This window comes from Poecilia mexicana, unplaced genomic scaffold (genome assembly GCF_051168715.1).
Source record: "Poecilia mexicana isolate PSO_F unplaced genomic scaffold, ASM5116871v1 scaffold_17, whole genome shotgun sequence".
Taxonomy (NCBI): domain Eukaryota; kingdom Metazoa; phylum Chordata; class Actinopteri; order Cyprinodontiformes; family Poeciliidae; genus Poecilia; species Poecilia mexicana.
Genome location: NW_028263386.1, coordinates 18,531,628 through 18,550,275, shown reverse-complemented (window position 1 = coordinate 18,550,275; position 18,648 = coordinate 18,531,628). Strand labels below are relative to the sequence as shown.

General features: G+C 40.1%; 1 protein-coding gene across 1 annotated transcript; it reads right to left on the bottom strand.

The window, feature by feature from the left end:
* Positions 1 to 9,120: 9,120 nt before the first annotated feature.
* Positions 9,121 to 13,594, bottom strand: LOC106918643 (relaxin-3 receptor 1-like). The gene is made up of 3 exons (XM_014988556.2): positions 12,770 to 13,594; positions 12,202 to 12,645; positions 9,121 to 9,904 (listed from the first exon to the last, which is right to left on the bottom strand). Exons 1-3 carry the CDS (start codon positions 12,968 to 12,970, stop codon positions 9,290 to 9,292), a joined length of 1,260 nt encoding a protein of 419 aa, XP_014844042.1. The 5' UTR covers positions 12,971 to 13,594; the 3' UTR covers positions 9,121 to 9,289.
* Positions 13,595 to 18,648: the final 5,054 nt, after the last annotated feature.

Below are 18,648 nucleotides of genomic sequence, written 5' to 3'. Positions count from 1 at the left end.
CAATCGTCTGTGTGGTGAAGTGGGCTAACGTTTCTACGTTTTCATAGATTTTTCTCACAAAGTGGAACAAAGACAGACTTCCGGTCACAAAGTTGCCCGAGACCTGATTTTGAATTGTTTTTTTGTTTGTTTTTGCAAAATTGCTCATTGTAGACACAAAACTGGGCTCATCCTTTGGGTTTCAGCACCTTTTTTTTTTTTATTCATAATGCTCAAAGGAAAACAATGTATCTTCAGAAAGCCTGAAGAGTTACCACCAGGACCACTTTGAACGATAACTGGAAAAATTTGACTCCTTTCAAACTAATAATTAGACCAACTTAAACCTTTGCACAGTAACGCCTGATTACAGATAACATTTGCTGAAAGCCAAGTGTGGATTTTGAACTACGAGGACAGTTTTATTTTTATAGTATACATTTTCTCTTTCCTTCTGGACTTGTTCTTTACACTCCGGGACGCTGAGACTCTAGTTTTTTGTTGTTGTTTTTCTTAAGCAAATTGTTTGTAGTATTTATGATCGTTTAAGAAAAGCCATTTCTTTGACCTTTACTCATTCAGGTCTCTGGTGCTCAGTGTTGGTTGTTATGACCATAATGGTGAAAACTTTGTGAACCTTTGACTTCAGTATGTCAAAGGTTTCCCCCTGTACAGAAAATAACCTCAGCCTCATTTCTGCTTGAAGGAACTGCAGCCCATTCAGCCGTACAGGACACATTAAACTCGTTCGGTTTCCTCGCTCGAGCTTCTCGCTTCAAGTCCTTCCACAACTCTTCCTCGGCGGTTTGCTCTTGATGGCCTCACGAACACTGACATCCGTCGATACGAGTGAGACCTTTAGATTTTCATAACAGCTGTTCTGAGTCTATGGACTTGCTCTGAGAAACATGCATTTCCTTTTTTGGGGGGGCAGATTGGTGGGTGGGGAGTCATTAGAGAAAGATTTGTAGTGTTTTTCCACCCTAATGAGCGTCAACAATTCTCCAGTTCAGAATAACCCAAATGGATCAGGGCTGTTTTCTCCCTTTGTGCAGAAGTAATTTGTTAGAAGTGACGCTCCACATTTCCCACAATGCAATCCAGTTAAAGCATTATTCAACCTAGATAGATAGATAGATAGATAGATAGATAGATAGCATTTATTGTCATTGAACAGAATTCAACGAAATTTCCATTGCAGCTCCCGTGCAAGAGGTCAAATATATACAGTATAAATAAGCAAACACACAATAATAATAATAACAATATATACAACTAAGTTAACTAAAGGCACTCAACCATACCAAAGAAGTAGCAGCAGGTCCAATTATGGCAAAGTACAGATAATGTAACAGTGCAAAGTGCAGAACATTATCTGTACCTGCACTCTAGTTTAGTTTATACAGACATGCACTTTTTCCATCTTCTATGGCAATTTTTTTTACAGATAAATAATACATCCTTTAAAAAGATATTAGGCAAAAAAATAAAATAAAATAGATTCACAAGGTTTTTTTTGCATTCGTCTTAATTTTGGAGCAAGTAGCACCACAAACGCTGACCTGCTTTTTTGTCAAAATCAAGTCTTCTCAAATAAGAAAAATGTAGAAACTGTGGGACTTTTTGTTTTGTTCCTATAATGACTCACAGATTTACAACAATTCCACTATTTTGTTGATTTTAATAAAATTCGTATTTTTGAGTCTATTGCTGAGCGCAAACATTTGTTTTATAAATGTTAGAAAAAAATATAAAACTTTGGCGAAATGTACTTCCAATTCTTGGTTTAAAAAAAAAAAAGCTTGGACACCTGAGTGTTCGAGTAAACATAACATTTGAAAAGATGATTTGTCATTTTTACAGTTTTTGTAGGTTGGGTAGTATGTAGAGAACCTAAAGTAGTAAAGAGAACGATGATGTTTGCATTATAGTCATGATTCAAACTGTGAAAGGGAGAAGACATGCAGATATTTGGCGTCATCTGACGAATTACCAGAAATGGCTAAACGCCCAATACCAACTGGAAAAGACAGCGGTAGGAGGTATCGGGTATCTATCAAGAAATTCTTGAGGAAAACCTGTTAAATTCTACAGAAAACCTAAGATCTATAGCAACGGTTCACCACTGTAAGTATACAGCAAGAGCTGCAATTGATTAGTTTAAACCAAAGCAGATTTACAAAAATAAAATAAAAAAGGTTGGTGTCAAGATTGCCAGACCTTCTAGATCATTCTGAAACAGATGTGTTGGTTTATTTGCAGGAAAAATGTGCTTCTATAAAATATTGATTCTGGTTGGCTAAAAGAAAAAAAAAACAGATAATTCTGCCACAATTTTTAAAAATGTATTTAAGGAAAACCTGAGAACCATATATCATTGTGGCCTTTCTCTCTCACGGTCTGGAGCATCTAGAGCCGGGACAAAAAAAAAAAAAAAGCTAAAAGTTCATCAAAGATCTAAGCTTGAATCCTGCTCTGCTGCGAATCAAAGCACTTTGTGTGGAAGAAAGAAAGCAGCAGCAGCTCATTAAACATTTAGCGCGAACCCCGCTGAGGCAGAGAGGGGTGGCGTGTGCTTTGTGTGAACAGTTCTTAATGTCATTACTGGAAATGCTTTTGAGGTATGTGAGAAATACAAATAGATTCGGCGGGGTCACAAAACGCGCTGATACCGAAAAGATTCTTCTTCACACGGCTGCTGTCACAACGAGGCGAGCGGAGCAAGAGCCAAAGCAAGCAGCCTGTTTGCAGATCATCCCTCCTCCCCATTCAGCATCCGAGAGCAGGAGGAAGTCTCCAACGAGGAGAGTAGGGGTTATAATTGGTGTCAAATGAGGGGGGAAAACAAGAGGAAAACACAGAAAATAAAAAAACAACCTGATTTAAAAGTGATCTACCTAAAATTAACATCCAACGTGGGAAACAAAATCATCCCATCTTCAAAGCGGCCTGTTTTGTCAGCGAATCCCCTGATAATTTCTCCATCCACATTTATAACACTTCCTCTTATCTTTGCCCGTGTCTGGATACCCACCGACCGGAATTAAACAGCATCAAGAAGTCCTGTCTTGTGTGTCGAGGATAAACCGGCAAACCGAACCTCAAAGTCTCAAAATCAAAAGAAATTAATCAGCTTTCTTGTCGGATAGATGCAGCAGCAGCAGCGCCGGAGTCTCCGAATGATATTTCTGCTTTAACATCAAACCGAATGAACTGCGGGGAGAATCGTAATGAGATGGGAAGGAAAGTTCAGACACTCGGTGCGACCCGCGTAAGATTATTTACTTCTGCAAAAGAAGCAAGAGACGAGTGTCATCTGCGTAGAAGACAATCTGCGGTAATCAACTCATAAATAGGGGCTGAAGCGACAAAAGGCAGCTGCTACCGCTTGTAGCTCCGAGCTGCCTGAAGTTACAAGCAGCAGCCGTCAATTTAGATCAGATGAGCTTTTATTACTCGTCTGGAGCCAATAACAGCTGTTTTGATAATAACGTTTGAGACGCTCTTTATAGGACATGGACAGTACTTCTTTTTTTTTTTTTGTAACATTACTGAGTCACAATGCAGAAAGAGTGCTTTGAGATTCACATCCACGCCTGAGCTCCTGTTTTATTTATGTTGAAGAGACTTTTCTCGTACAGCCACGTTAAACAAGAACAGGTTTTGAAAAATGTGGAAACCTTGAGGAAAAAAAAAAAAAAAGTATGTCTGCCTCTTGAACTTCAATGTATTTTATTGGCATTTGGTGTGAATGCAAGGCTATACAAGTATGTGAAATGTTTTCAGTTTATATAAATACAAACAGTGTGTTATTTATTTATCTGTGCTTGGTGCAGTTACAACTGCAACAATTTTGATCCTGTATCTAGGTCAATTTTGCTTATCTGGAGGTTGTCTGGATAAGCAAAGTGTTGGCACAAGTTTTTCATTTGGATCAGGTTATTGCAACCACAATTTAATCCAAAATGTTGCATTGTAGATCTAGCTGTATATGTTCAGACTTGTTGTCCTGCTGGAAGGAGAACCTTTGCCCCCAGTCTCAAGTGTTTTACAGCCTCTATTTAGCTCCATACTTCTCTGAGTTGCTTCCATATGCTGAAGAAAATTATTCCTGCATCATGATGCTGTTGCCATCATATTTCATAATGATGATGAGTAGAGTTTTTGTATGAGTTATGACAAACAAGACTCTTTTTTTAATGTTTGCTTTTCTTTCTTTGTCAGACTGACTGCTCTTCCATTAAGGTAGATTTGCAGAGTGCACAGCCAGCTAAACGATTTCCCTTTAACGGATTCTCCCACCTGAGCTCTAGAGCTCTGCAGCTCCTCCAAAGTTGAGATGAACCTTTTGACTGCATCTCTGATTGTTGCTCTGCTTGGCCTGTCTGTCTATATATATCCATCCATCATCCATCTTTTGGCTTTAAAGAGTATATATTTGGATCATTTTTACACATTTAAAAAAAATGATTACTTAAACACTGGAAGCGATGTTTCACATGTGCATAATTTCCACAGTTTTTTTTTTTTTTTTTTTTCGTTTGTAGGAAAGTAAAACCCTCGCCTTGCTGAAGACATGAGAGCCTGAGCTCCTGGTGAGAGAACCCGGCGCCAGGCGCACTTAATGATGAATCCTGTGAAATGATGCTGAAAGCTCCTGAAAAGCCAGAGAAGCTTTGACAAAGATTTGCACAAAATAGTCACCATTTGAAGTGCGAAATCCCTGTTAGGTGTCGACTGCTGATCCGTATTATTAAAATATGTCTTCCAGCTCTTTGGGCAGATTACGAGACGCCTCGTCCTCCCTGATACACTCCTGAACATGAGAACCACATCGATTTTAAACAACGTTAATGTGTTTTCAATCTCGTTGTAGCTCTTTTGCATCTGTTTGTGCTCCCCGTTTTTCTTTTTTTTTTTTTTTCTTGTATTGTGTTGCCTCGTAGCACTTTAGGTCCCCTGGTGGTTGTTTTGTGTCCCTCAGTGCCTCCCTTTGTTTATCTTCATTTTTCTTGCTGTGTGACTCTGATGTCTTTCTGTCTTTTGTGTTATTTTGTGTTCTTTCATGTCTGTTTGCAGTAAATGGCTCTTTTTTTTCTTTGTTCGTGTCTCTTTTTTTTGTCTTTTTAAAGGTCTTTGATGATCTTGGCTTGTTTTGTGTGGGCTATGTGAGCTTTTTCTGAGCTTATCTTGCCTCGGGGGGCTTGTTAACCCAACTTTAAATGGTCTCAGTATTCATGTCATGAGATGCTCCTGTAGTTTTCCTGCAGAAAATGAACCAAAGTTCAGAGTTTACCTGCGAGATCCATGACTTAGCCTTTTTGTTGTTAGAACCAATGAATTCTCTGAGTTCCTCATATTAAAAAGAAAACTAAAACTAAAACTACCTATAATCAATATGGATCTCATGCTAATTTTATTTATCTGATGTGTTTTTATTTCAAGGTTGATTGATGTTTCAACAAACAGCATCCTTAATTTTTAAAACAAGACGCAAGTTTGAATTTATTGTGGATTTTTAAAGTCATTCGGGGTGAAAATAATACTTTCAAACTCGAATAGCTACAAACACGCTGACTAATACTTGCTTAAATGTTCCTCTTTCATGCTGAAGCTCACGCTCGATTGCTTTTCTAATCGCGATTAGATGAGGTCCTTTAAATTTTTCGGCCAAGTGCCACAGAGCAGCTTTTTTTTTTACATGTAGTCAATATGTTCTCAACAGAGTTGGGGTAATGGTTGCTTCTCTGGCTTGATGCAGAAAAGTCATTTACTGTGTTTTTGGACATGTGAAATCAGACACCAACAGTCAATGGCTCCATGTTTGTCAAAGAATAGAAGAATGGAGCTGAAAGGATTACTCTTAACTGCAGCTATAAAGTTATCTCTCTTTTTACAGGATGCTTAAAATGTGCCCTTATGCACTTCAAGTGTAAGAACGCACTTGTGTTGTTGCGCTTAAAGATATTTTGTCTTTAATGTATTTTCCTTTTCTCTTTGTTCCTTTAGTCTTCTGTTCATTACTTTGATATCTGTGAGCAGTGCTGTGCAGATAAAGTTGCCTGTTTGAAAGCTTCACCTTGACTCCTCCTCCGAAGACGATTCTCCCTGTTGTTCTGCTCAAATTCCTCAATCTTTCCATCTTCTGATAAAACTTTACTCCAGGAGGTCATTGGGTTTTCTGTGCGTGGATGACTGCAGATTAAATACGTGGGCTTTTGGGGCTTTTCTAGAGGCGCTCCTTCAGCTCAGGTGTTAAAACTCACCACAGAGTGAGCAGAGACACTGGTTTTCTGGTGGTTTCCAAAGTAATCTAACATTATATCCATGATCTATAGATTTGAGCAAGAACTACGCATGATCTCATATGGCACGTTCTTCCTCCTTGTGTTGAACTGTGAGCGCTCACTCCTGACCTGGCTGGTTTTCCTCTGATTAAACTGATTCCACGCTGAGTTTCAGGGTGTGCACGCTTTCTTGCACAAAGGAACAGGTGTCCTGATGTGTTTAAACACACGTTTTTCTTCAGTAGCAGCTCCATCTGCTTGTTCTCACTCCCGCTGTGAGAAGTGTGGCTGACATTGACCCATTTTATCATTCATGCTCATCCCATTTGACCAAATCCTCTTGAGAAACGGGCACCTTGAGCCAGCGATTGTTTCAAACCTTGAACAATCCTGGTTGAACTTGCATCTCAGATGCAAACACTCAACGGGATTTCTTCAAGTGCTTTTCACCTCTTGGTATTGAAATTGCTCGTTGCAGTTGACGACCAATTACTTGGTACACGTGAGATCGCCCTTGGCTTTGTCAGGTCTTTCTTGATTCGCATGAATTAGCGCTGAGGCGACCGCTGACGCTGAATTCACCGCGTCACTTAATTTGTACTCGATATCGTTTGTGCACACAGTTGTAATTTTAATCAGATTTGTACTTTGTCATTTCACTTTTTATTGTCTTGTCTCTAAGTAATTCTGGACGTTTGCTTGGAAACCCCACTCTTCTTAGCAACACCAGAGACAAAAGAGAATATATATATATATATATATATATATACACACACTGGAGAAGTAATCAGCTCTAGACTGGCACACAATGGCTGAGCTGTCGCCACGTCAGGAGCTTTACTCCTCTGCAGTGTGGCCGCAAGAAGGTTATCCGTGTTGAAATTTTAAAGGTTGCAAAAGGGCAAAAATGTGGAACAGCTTTTGTGCAAGTGACTCATTCAGCTTGTCGCTGTGAGGCCGCTGTGGCTGCAGGGGAGATTAACTTTGTCGAAACGTCCGTGAACTCTTTTTGTCCATTCGCTTTATTTAATGCCACAGGACATACGTGAATTCACCAAACTGTTCACATCGATACAACAGAGCCGACGACAACGACAGTTATGGACGGCAGCGTGAAACACAGATTGGCAGCCGACCAGGAGTTGTTGTTGTTTGACTGCACGAGGGACTGGGTCACAGAAATTCAACCATTTGGACTTGAATAAATTGTCCCAGTTAGAAAAGAAAACATCAGGATATGTGGTTTTCTGTCCATGTGACTTCAAGCAAAACTGTTGGAGAGAAAGGGTCTAATTTCTGCTGATTGTCCTGATGTTTTTTTTAGCAGATTTTTTTGTTTTTCTTTTTACTGTCTTTTTTTCTTTACAAACATGAACATTAAATCCAACAAAGAGCAGCTCAGATTTCATCACATAACTGTTGGGAGACATAAGCAAGAGTATGAGCTACAATGCGCCAACAAATGTGGCTGTGTTGGGCTTATAGGATTAATATTGCTATAATAACATGGACACGTTGCATTTCTGTGAGCTGACAACAAAGTCAAGCCTCATGACATCTTGTGAAACAATTTATTCATAGAGTGCGATGCTCACACTATATAAGTCTGGATCAGTAAACACTGATCAAATGTCGCTTCAAGGCAGGTGGTTTCTAAATCACCAAATTTGGTTTTCTTTACAATGGAAAATTGTGGATTTGATCATTTCATCTTTTGTTCTTGTAAATGAACAGCAGAGATGGCACTTTATCTGTCACCTCACTCAGTTTTATAGCTAAATTGTGTTCCAGAAAAATATGTCAACTTTGTGCTTGATCTACCATGCGGCGGCCCCCGAGATCAGCCTGCATTTCTGCGATTAAGTTGTTTTTGTGTGAATGATCTACAAAAATATGTTACAGGCTGTACAGTCGGTTTTGTTGACATAGCAAACACGGCTTTTCCTTGAAAGTCAAAATGTCTTTTCCGCTCATTATGGTGTTTAAAATATAACGCAGGCTGTCCACAAGTCTAACTGGAGCAACACTCGGGTCTCTACCTAAATAGTCTACAAGTCATGTCAAGACAGGGAGAAAACATGTTAATGTTAGCCTAATATTTCAGTAAAATATGAATTGAGAGGTGCAACTAAGTGAAGAAAGAGACCTACTGCAATATTGGATCATTAGCTAACCTAGCTAGTCGCTAGGTTTCTGTCGTCGCTATCCAACAGAAACCCTAGTAGGTAAGAAAAACAAAATCTGTAGCTTTCAGGAAGAAAGATACTGCAGCACATGCAATGCGAATGAACACACTCACTGCTCATGATCATGGCCGATGCTATACTGCAATCATAAAAAGAAACGATAAGGTAGTTGTCTCCTATAACTACCGTAGATCTTTGTTCAGTTCTGTCCCTGAGATAAATCAAAATCCTATATTTTTTTTAGGCCAATTTTTGAGGTCTTTTTGTTTGAGAACATAACTTTTACACGTCCTGTGTTTTCTTTACTAAAAATCCACTTTGGACAGACGCTAATAGTGGTGACAAATGCAATATTTAGATGTCCCTGTAAGCTTTTGACAGTTTGTGTGTCGACAACATGCTGCTTCAATGTTTGTACGGAAGCATACCTCGTTGTCAGTCATCACTGGCTTGCAAAAAGAAAAAAGCTTGGTAATGACACTTCCGCTGGTGATGCCAATTAGCTCTAAATACGTTAGCTGAGCATTTCTTTCGTAATTGAGACCAGATTGTTTCCCTCTTTTAGCTTGAATTATCTAACTTCAATATTAAACCAGTTATTGCTTCACAAGCTGCTATGAGACCTATTTGAAATGTCAGGCACCGACAGACGAGGATGAGATGAGAGTGGGGGAAAACAAAGAGCCTGGCTGTCTCCAAAGTTAACAAAATACACTATGTCAACCCCTAAGGCCTATTGACAAATTAGGTTTTGTTTGTTGTTCAGATATTCTCTTCTTCATAATAATAAAAAAAAAGTAATCACAGCTTTCCCAATCGTCTAAGCAACAGCATAAATCACATATTGATGTCTTTGTGCACCACAACTGTGCTGGGTGGCGCCTCCTCCACTCTCCTTCCTCTCAGAGCCAGAGAAAGAACGTTCCGGGCGTTACGAGAAACTCTCAGAAGGAGCTCCTTCAGTCCGGCCCTGTACTCTCTTCGGATCAGGCAGTAGAGCACTGGGTTGAGACAGCTGTTGGCATGGGCGAGACACACAGTCAGCGGAAAGGCGTAAGCCTGGGCGTTGTAGAAGGCCTTGCTGAAGGGCACCAGGTCGAACTTGATGAGCACCCCCCACAGGGTGAGAGCCTGGTTCGGCAGCCAGCAGACGAAGAAGGACAGGACTACGATGGTGACGGAACGAGTGACTTTGGAGCGCTTGCGGTGGCGTCCTCTCTCGTGCTCCGACTTGTCCGTGCCGCTGCCGTTGCTGACCGAGCTGCCCACGATGCGCCGGCTCAGGATGAACCTCAGCAGGAGGAGGTAGCACACGGAGATGATGATCAGGGGAACTACAAATCCCAGAAGGACCTTCTGTGTTTGGTAGAGCCCGAGCAAAACCTGGGGATCCCAGTGACCCGAGTCAGAGTCTGAAAACCGAACTAAGCAGAGCTCGTCGTCTGCAGACACCTGCGAACACCACAGAACGAGAAGACGCTCGTCAAAACAGGAAGCAGATCAGGGTTCAAGGTTGAGACTACAAATACACTAAGAAATCCACTGGTGACTAAAAATCTGATCTTGGATCGACTGATGTTTCCAATCTGCCAGTGCACCTTACCACAACCAGGTTATGACATGAAACAACACTTTTAGGTGTTGAAGTTCTTCTTGTGAGAAGTCTCACAGTTAGAGGTATTTAGAAATGAAGTCAAAAGAAGAACAAGAGCTGGCAGAAGCTTCTAGACGGGAACATCTAGCGTCTGCTGCAGCATCAGGTAATTAAACTTCTGCTGATAACAGGAAACTAAATGTATGAGAACAAAGTTATCACTCGAAAAGTCCAGTTCTGTCTGCCAGGGAACATGGTGAATCAGGAAATATTGGATTTGTTCGTTCCAGTGAGCTGTTGAATTTGTGCTGCTGGAAATGCCAGCCGTGTTAACCGTGCCATTTGCCAAGATACTAAAGACTGTTTAAAATGTCAGCTCTGTGATCATTTAATCGTTGTTTTTGAAATTACACTGAAATCTTGTTTAGCTGCAGCTCTCTCTGACACACACACAGTGTGACATCTCCTCAGGACCCAGTATAAACAAGTAATGATTATCTATAATGGGGAAAGGCTGCTTGAGGCTCTTGTATAGTTGCAATAAGCGAATGAATGACTTAAAAATCGAACACTTAGCTTAAGATCTGAACTTTTTTCTCTCAATGAGGTGTCTTCCAAAGACGAGGAACAGTTTAGCACCCTGTCCATAAAAGTTTGTTGAACAACTGCAACTCACAACAGATTAATAGGTACATGTACTATAAAATAAAACATTCAGTCTGATTTTTTTAAAAAAAGATTAAAAAGGCTGCATTCAATTCTTTTGTGAAAACAATTGGTTCTCCTCATGATATTCTACATTTTCTTAATTAAACATGCCTTGTGTTAACTCCTCCATTATTTTGTTATTGATGTGATTTATAATTTTGGTCAGAATTTAATAGTTAGCAGTTGTTTGAAATGAAAAAAAAACATATTGAGGACAAACAAAAGCAGGTTAAGCTCGTAGTTATGGTTTAACTGACCTACATGTTTTAATTGAATGAATCGCTTCTTCATTCAGTTAAAATGAATAAGCAATTCATAATTGAATTGAGTTGAAAAGATTTTTTTTTAATGTAATTAAATGTCATTAAATCTAAATAATGCATGGACTTTGAGGTTTTTAGGCCTTATCCACATTGAAATATTTTTCTTTTTAAGGATTTATGTGCTTTCCTTTCTTACGAGTTTCTTAAAAACACAGCAATTCTTTTTAGGGAAAGATGAGAAACATGCTTGGTGTGGTTGCCTCTGACATGCTCAGGGTCAAGGGTCAGATTGCTCTGTCATTATTGCTTTCCAGATGATTTCGCTCTGTTTTTGAATTGTTTTTGTAAACTGAATTGGCAATGGTGCACTTCTACAAGTGTTTGGGATGTGCTGTGGTTCTTTTTTGTAGTTCCTTTTTCCTGTTACCAATACCTTCTCCACCAAAACCTGCAGACGCTATTGTAAATTTTCGATATACTGCTTGCAGGGCTGACCCAAGGTTTATGGGGCCTTGCGGAGAATATTATTTAGGTTCCCCTCTTCTTGTTAGTGAAGAACATCAGCACCACTAACAGTGTTTCAAAGCAGATTTTGTGAAATCTGGGAGAGGAGGCGCCAAGTTTAACATGGTTGAGCTTAAAACGAACCACTGATAATTAATTATTATTTGCCGAAAATGTGAACAAACGGAGCTGAAACACAAATATGAAACTTGTAGCATCCGACTGTAGGTATGGCAACATAACAATCAAACCATGAAGATTATTCTTCGGACTTCTGTTCAAAATAAACTCGCCAACTCCTTATAAATGTCAAATTTAAATGTTAAAACTTGAAACATTTAATCTATGCTGAAACTGCTAAATTCAATTTAATAGCATTGTCATTGTTAAACAAATGTTAAAATTCTGATGGGTGGGGGGAGGAGGGAAGTCCCCATGAGGCCTGGGTGCCCAAGAAGTTTCCTGTACCTTGGACCGACTCTGACTGTTTTGTGACTTTGGGTTGCTGTTCAGAACTTTATTTTTTCTTACTGCAAATATTCGTATTGCTAAGACTATTTAATTCTTAGTGCATCCAGACAGCTTTTTATATTATATTTCTTAAAGAAAAGAAAAATCTGAATTGCCCAATGAAAATCGGTCACAGAAATCGGCCACTCAGTCAGTGCAATTGCTCTAACCTGAACGGTGGTGGAGTAGAAAGCGTGGGGCAGCGTGGCCACCAGAGAGACCACCCAAATGGCCGAGCTGACCCACTTGGCGCGGGCCATGGCGATCCTGGGGCTGCTCATCTTCAGGGACGTAACCAGGGAGTGGTACCGGGTCACGCTCATCGCCGTGAGGAAGAAAACGCTGGCGTACATGTTCATGGTGGTCACCGAGCTCACGATCTTGCACATGACGCGGCCGAAGGGCCAGCGGAAGTCCAGCACGGTGTCCACGGCCCAGAAGGGCAAGGTCAGGACGAACTGGAGGTCTGTGATGGTCAGGCTCATCACGAAGCAGTCGATGGCGGAGTGGTGGTGGCCCCGGCGGCGGGAGTGGAGGAGGAAGAGCGCCAGGAGGTTCCCCACCAGCCCCAGGACGCACACCACCAGGTAGACCAGAGCAATGACGACTCGCACCTGTCACAAAACATAAAGCACCGTTTCAGCATCTGAACTGCAGCCAAAAACTTTATAAATGCAATCACTGAGAGACTCGATCTGCTCCGCACACAAGTGCTGCCTTTTGGAGTAAACTACCTACTGGCAGGTTGGCGCTGTCTCCGTGCAGATCCAGGGAGGACTCCTTGGAGAGGATGAGAAGCCAGCAGTTGAGGGAAAGGTTAAACATCGGCAGGTTGGAGCCTGCTCCTGTCGGGCTGACCAGCTCGGATATCTCCTCCTCCTGCCCCCCGCAGTCACTCAGCCCGGTGGGGGGTCCGGGGGAGCTGCTGTTGCTCTGCATGCTTGTGCAGAGAAATATCGGCTCACTTTTTATGTTGTTTTTTTTTTTTTTAAAGAAAGGTCTCCAGCTTCTCCTCCTGTGTTAGAGTAACCTCCGCACTGAGAGCGCGCAGGTGTGGAGACAAAAAATCCCCATCTTCCTCCTCCTGGTCTCCCAAAAAAACTCTCCGTTCACATGTTATCGGTGCTCCAAATGGACACTTAAGCTATCCATAATTTAAAAAAGAAAAATAAATAAATAAAAATAAAATGAAGAAGGGGGATATTAAAATGCATCAGCCTATTCTGACACGATGCGTCAGCCTCTTCATCCTGAGAATGTGAAGAGCAAAGCCGCCGGACTGGATGCTTTTATAGTCGATGGGCTCTCATTCTGCCGCTGGACGGCGCACTGTGGGTGCGCACAGCTCAGTCAGCGCTGCTGGCTGTTATCATCATCACAGGACCAGGGAGGGCAGGGCGAAAAGCTTCATCATCCCGCTGTCATCAGTTTTTATTTTTTTACTTTAATTAAAAAATAATAAAAGAAATAAAGTAAAAATATTCTTGTTTTATAATTTCTTCATGATCAAAAAAGGAGAAGTTATTTGTTTTTATTATTATTATTATTATTTTTATTTATTTATTTATTTATTTATTTATTTATTTTACACCCAGTCTTCTGTCTGTCTCATTTAGATTTTATATGACAGTGAAAGTAGAGTAACCAGAACTACCAGTGGATCCCAGCAGACTGAATTGAACCCCTTTCCTATGCTGACTGACTTTTTTTAAAAAAGGTTTTCTCTTAACAGTGTCTTTCTTCATTCCACTCGAGCTGTGGATCTCTTCAGCTTCCCCATAGTTTATCTTGTGCATCTTAGTTGATTGCCTGATTATTACTCTCCTTATTAGCCGTTTTTCTAGTTCTTTTATCATCTACTGCAACAGCAGTCTGTGACGTGTTCAAAGCTGGGACAGTGTTTTATAACCAAACGCTGCTTTGAACATCTCGCGCAAAATGTTGTCCCTGACATATTCCTGCTCTACTCCTTGGTCTTCATCGTGCATCTCTAATGCTCTCTATCAAAGCTCTGAGACCTTCAAAGAACAGCTGGCTTTGTACCCAGATTCAATTACCCAGAGGTTGACTCTAGATGACTGAAGGCAATTGTTTGCATTGGATTTTTTTTTGTTTTTTGTAGAGTTATCTCAACATGGAGGATTGTGAATGCAAATGAAAGAGCAATGAAACAAGGAGAGACTTAAATAATACATTCTGTCATTATCTCACAATCAGTGGGTACAATCCAATCTCTCATAGAGGCTTTCCAGCCATTTAGCTTCTATTGATAACAAGCTCTCCTCCTAAACTCTTTGGACACGTTTATAGTAATACGTATAATATGTATTTTGCTTTCATTGAATGTTTACCAAGTCTGCTGGAGATGTACGTTCGGCTGGTAACGACTCCTCCTGCTCATTTACATTCTGCAGCAGCTCTTCAAGGTGCTTAAAGGTGTCGGCTTTCATTTTCGTCAGACTCTTACAGGCAATTAAGTAGTAGAGCTGGGGAAGAATCTTAAACGTAGCGCCTCTCTCTCAACTCATTATGTCGCTGCTCAAAATGAGGAAAAATAAAAGCAAGATGATTTTTTTTTTGTTTGTTTTTGTGAACGTTGGCGCTTCGAGCTGAACTACAGCTCTTCTGTCACGCTGAAGCGGACTGGCAGGCTTTTTATTCAAGCAGATTTCCGCCTCCCTTCTTTGTGTCGAACAGACGCTGCAGTGGGCTTTCTCGGAAGGATCACAACACAAAAGCCAGCTTGCTCTTCAGTGTTCTTGCTCGGTCGAGCACATTCTGACAAAAAAAAAAAAAAACTTGTGATAAAGATGAAATGAAAAATGAAGGAGGACAAGAAAAAAAACCTTTAAACACGATCAGTTAATTGTCATTTTAATGCATATTCGTCATCACTTCAGAATAAGCTGAACAGTGTGGACACACTTTCAGAAAGGTAAAGAGAAAACAGAATATTTTTCATTTCAATTCAGTTTTTTTTCCTTCTTCTTCTTCCATTGTCAAACACCAATTTCTACCTCCGGCGGTAAAAGAAAAATATAACTTTTGACAGACTATTTTCTTTTAGAAATATTTCTGGAGACTCTCTCCACATGACTTCCTGAGGTTGTTCAGCTTCGACTTTAAACGTCCTCTGAAGATCGGTTTTCTGAATGTTTGCTAAATGCAGAGCCGCCACAAGATTACAGAGGGTCTTATATGGGATTTGATTCTGGGGTCCTTTTGTAGCATCCACCCCACCAGACACCACAGCAAAGATAATATATTACTTAAATAATCCAAGATTTATGGTTTGTTTTTTGAACCAGCTCTAGAATTTAATATTTAATATGTCACCTTATCAAAAAAATTAAAAGAAAATACAAGATTATCCACTGAGTAAACACATGGAGATAAAAGGTGATCCAAATCATTTTTAATATCATTAAAAACTGAAATTATTTGAACTTTTAAAACTTAACAATAATTGAAAACTAGTAATTGAATTTAATTTCTGCCCATAGAAATAAACAGCATAATGGAAAGGCATTGTGATGACAAAAAGTAGGAGCATCTTGACGAGACAAAGACTAATTTCAAGTTAAATGAGGTTGAATTTCTTTCGAGTTATGTTTGATATAAACAGCATAGTTGTAACTGAAGGTGACATAGTTACTTGATTGTTCTATAAAATGGTACCATATGCCTGGAAAGGATATAATATCACCCCTTTAAAGGTCACCACCCCTTTAAACTGAATGGAAAGCAGGGAATGCAAAATCACAGCTCACTGTGTCCATTTCTTTGATGTCAAAATACTTGATTAAATTACAGGTTTAACTTACTATTATAATATAACTATGTTCAACTAATTTGTGTTCTGAATTTAATTTACTCAAAAGCTCATAAACCCTCAAGATGATCAAACCTTGTGACATTTATACTCTCTCTCTCTCTCTCTCTCTCTCTCTCTCTCTCTCTCTCTCTATCTATCTATCTATCTATCTATCTATCTATCTATCTATCTATCTATCTATCTATCTATCTATCTATCTATCTATCTATCTATTCTGGCAGCAGCAGCACCTCAGCTCAAAACTGACAATCAGATTCTGTTTGAATTTCTACCCACAGATTCTGAACTTTCTATTAATACACAGCAACACATTGTTTAAAGTTGTGTGATCAATAATTCATTTCAGACTCCAGGCTGTGCAGCGAGCGCACTTGCAGTTTTGGTTCAGATTTGCTGAAATCCCTCTTTTCTTAAATTGTTAAATGCACCCGAGCAGCTCTCGCCTTGAGCCACTGCACTCGTTCTGGACAGTTACAGAAACGCTTTAGACATACTGAGATCCTGGATGCCCAGAGCACAGCAAAGCCTGATTATGGACGGGAAAAAAACAACCAAAAAAAAAAAACAACCATACATTTGCAAGATCTTTTTTTTTTTTTATCTCTTACTTGAACACATCATTAGAATACATCATAATTAGCTGTGCAAAAATGTGTGACTTTAGACATCACACTTGGCGCAGCCTTTTTCTAAACATTTCGTCCAGGGTTCTTGGAGAATATTAACTCAAACGATATTCAAGACGGATCATGATGGAGCTGAAGTTTAACTCGGCTCCATCATGTCGTCCTCAGTTATGAGGAGATGCTGAAAAAAGAAAAAAAATCTCCTAAATCTGTTCTTTGTGTAGCACGCACATGGACCACAGAGAGCCCACTCGAGATAATAACTGGGAGGACTGAGGTTTTGCTGACAGCTGATGCTGAAAGTGTTTGGTGCTTGAACATGCTGCAAGTCCTTTGGACGTGAGAGCTGAAACAGTCTGCACATGCGTCTTCACGGCGTCCATCACTTTTCTAATTGTTGTCAGACACGGGAACAGCAAAGTAAATGTTTTCTTTTCTGTCTTTTTCTGCCTGAATGTTGGCGTATGCAGTGAAGATCGTCCTCAAGCTAACATGTATATTTCTTTTTAGGGTGGGGGGGGATTATATAATTTGACCCAAAGAAATAATAGCATAGTTATCAAGTGGAAGGGAAATTATATCCTGTGTTTTACTCTGATACCACGTAATAAAATCCAGTTTAAGCAACAGCCTTTCCATTTTTACCAAACTGCTGATTAATGATATTAACAATAATGTATTTTTCTTATTATACCATTTTATTTTAGATCAAACCTGAAGGTGCTACAAATCCTTAGAAACAGCAGCATGAAACTGCAAATAAATACATTTACAGCTTAAATTAAAATAATTTTTTTCTGCATAAAACAAAAGAACGATTTTAAACTGAGATTTTGGTTTTTTAAACCACAATCTCCCCATTGTGTGTAGTTTTGTTCGGCTGTGAAGGAGTCCGTGTGGAAGGCAGGGAACGTGTTGAGGTTGTAGATAGGGAGGAGCATTTCCATGGCTGCACTGATGAGTCAGAAAGGCTCAGATCTTACAGTGACGGAGAGCCATTGGAGCGAGTTCAGAGTGGGTGTTACATGTTAAAATTTCTGTACTCTCATTACGAGTCCAACTGAGTGTCTGTCAGTACTTTTTGTGAAGGCCGCTGAGGTACGTCGGTGAACCAGCAGCCTTTAGGGGAACGTGCGGTGTTAGTATTTAAGAGCAAGGAGCCCAGCAAGCAGGTCAGAGAGAAACTTTTGGAGAAATCTAAAGCAGGGTTGGTTTGTAGAGTCGTATCCCGAATCACTGGCCTGCGAAGCTATCGATACTTGAAGAGCAACCTTCACTGGAACGCGAGAAAAGAGTGAAGTAATTAGTGAAGCAGATAACTCTGGAGGAACTGCAGGCAGAGGCGAGAAAGGAGTCCCATTAGCAGTCCCATTTTAACAAGTGTGCAGAAAACACGTCAAAAAAAGATTCTCTGGTGAGATAAGACCTAAATTAAGACATGCTGTGTGCCTTCAGCATTGCCACAGTGAAACATGGTGGCGACGGCGTCATGATGTGGGGATGCTTTTCTAAACCAGGCACAGGAAACCTGATTAGAGTTTATGGAAAGATGAATGGAGCTAATTACGAGATAGCCCTGGGAAAAAAAACAACAACAAAACATTAGAGTCTGGATGTGGGAGAATCTGTTCATGGGAGATTTTTTTTCTCCATAAAATCTATCCATTAAGGGTAAGTGTGGCGAAAAATATCCACTGTAGAAAGTAAACAAAGAGAATATTTTCCACAAATTTTGTAGAGGAAATAAACACGCTGAAGAAGCTTCAGCCAAACAAGGGCAAAACTGACCTCCATGCAAAGCAGTATTTGTGGTGGAAAACGAACACCGCACATCGCCCCAAACACAACGCTCCAACGCTTTTTCTGTGGGTAAAGCTTTTCTTCCTGGATGGCATTAAAACCAGGGCGATGCTAGTATAAACGCTGCAAGAGGCTGCAAAAGCAATCCAGCAGAACAACAACCCCAAACATAAAACCAGAGTAATCAGTAACGACTTTTATTCTGAAAAATGTCGACTCGGGAAGACCTCAGTTAGCCTGTTTTGATCGATAAAGAGTCGCAAAAACTGAGTATCGTTTTCCTTCTGTTTTACATCGGTTTGTGAGTTAGGCTCTTTGAGGTTTGTGGTTTTACTCTGACGGTATGGATACGATCC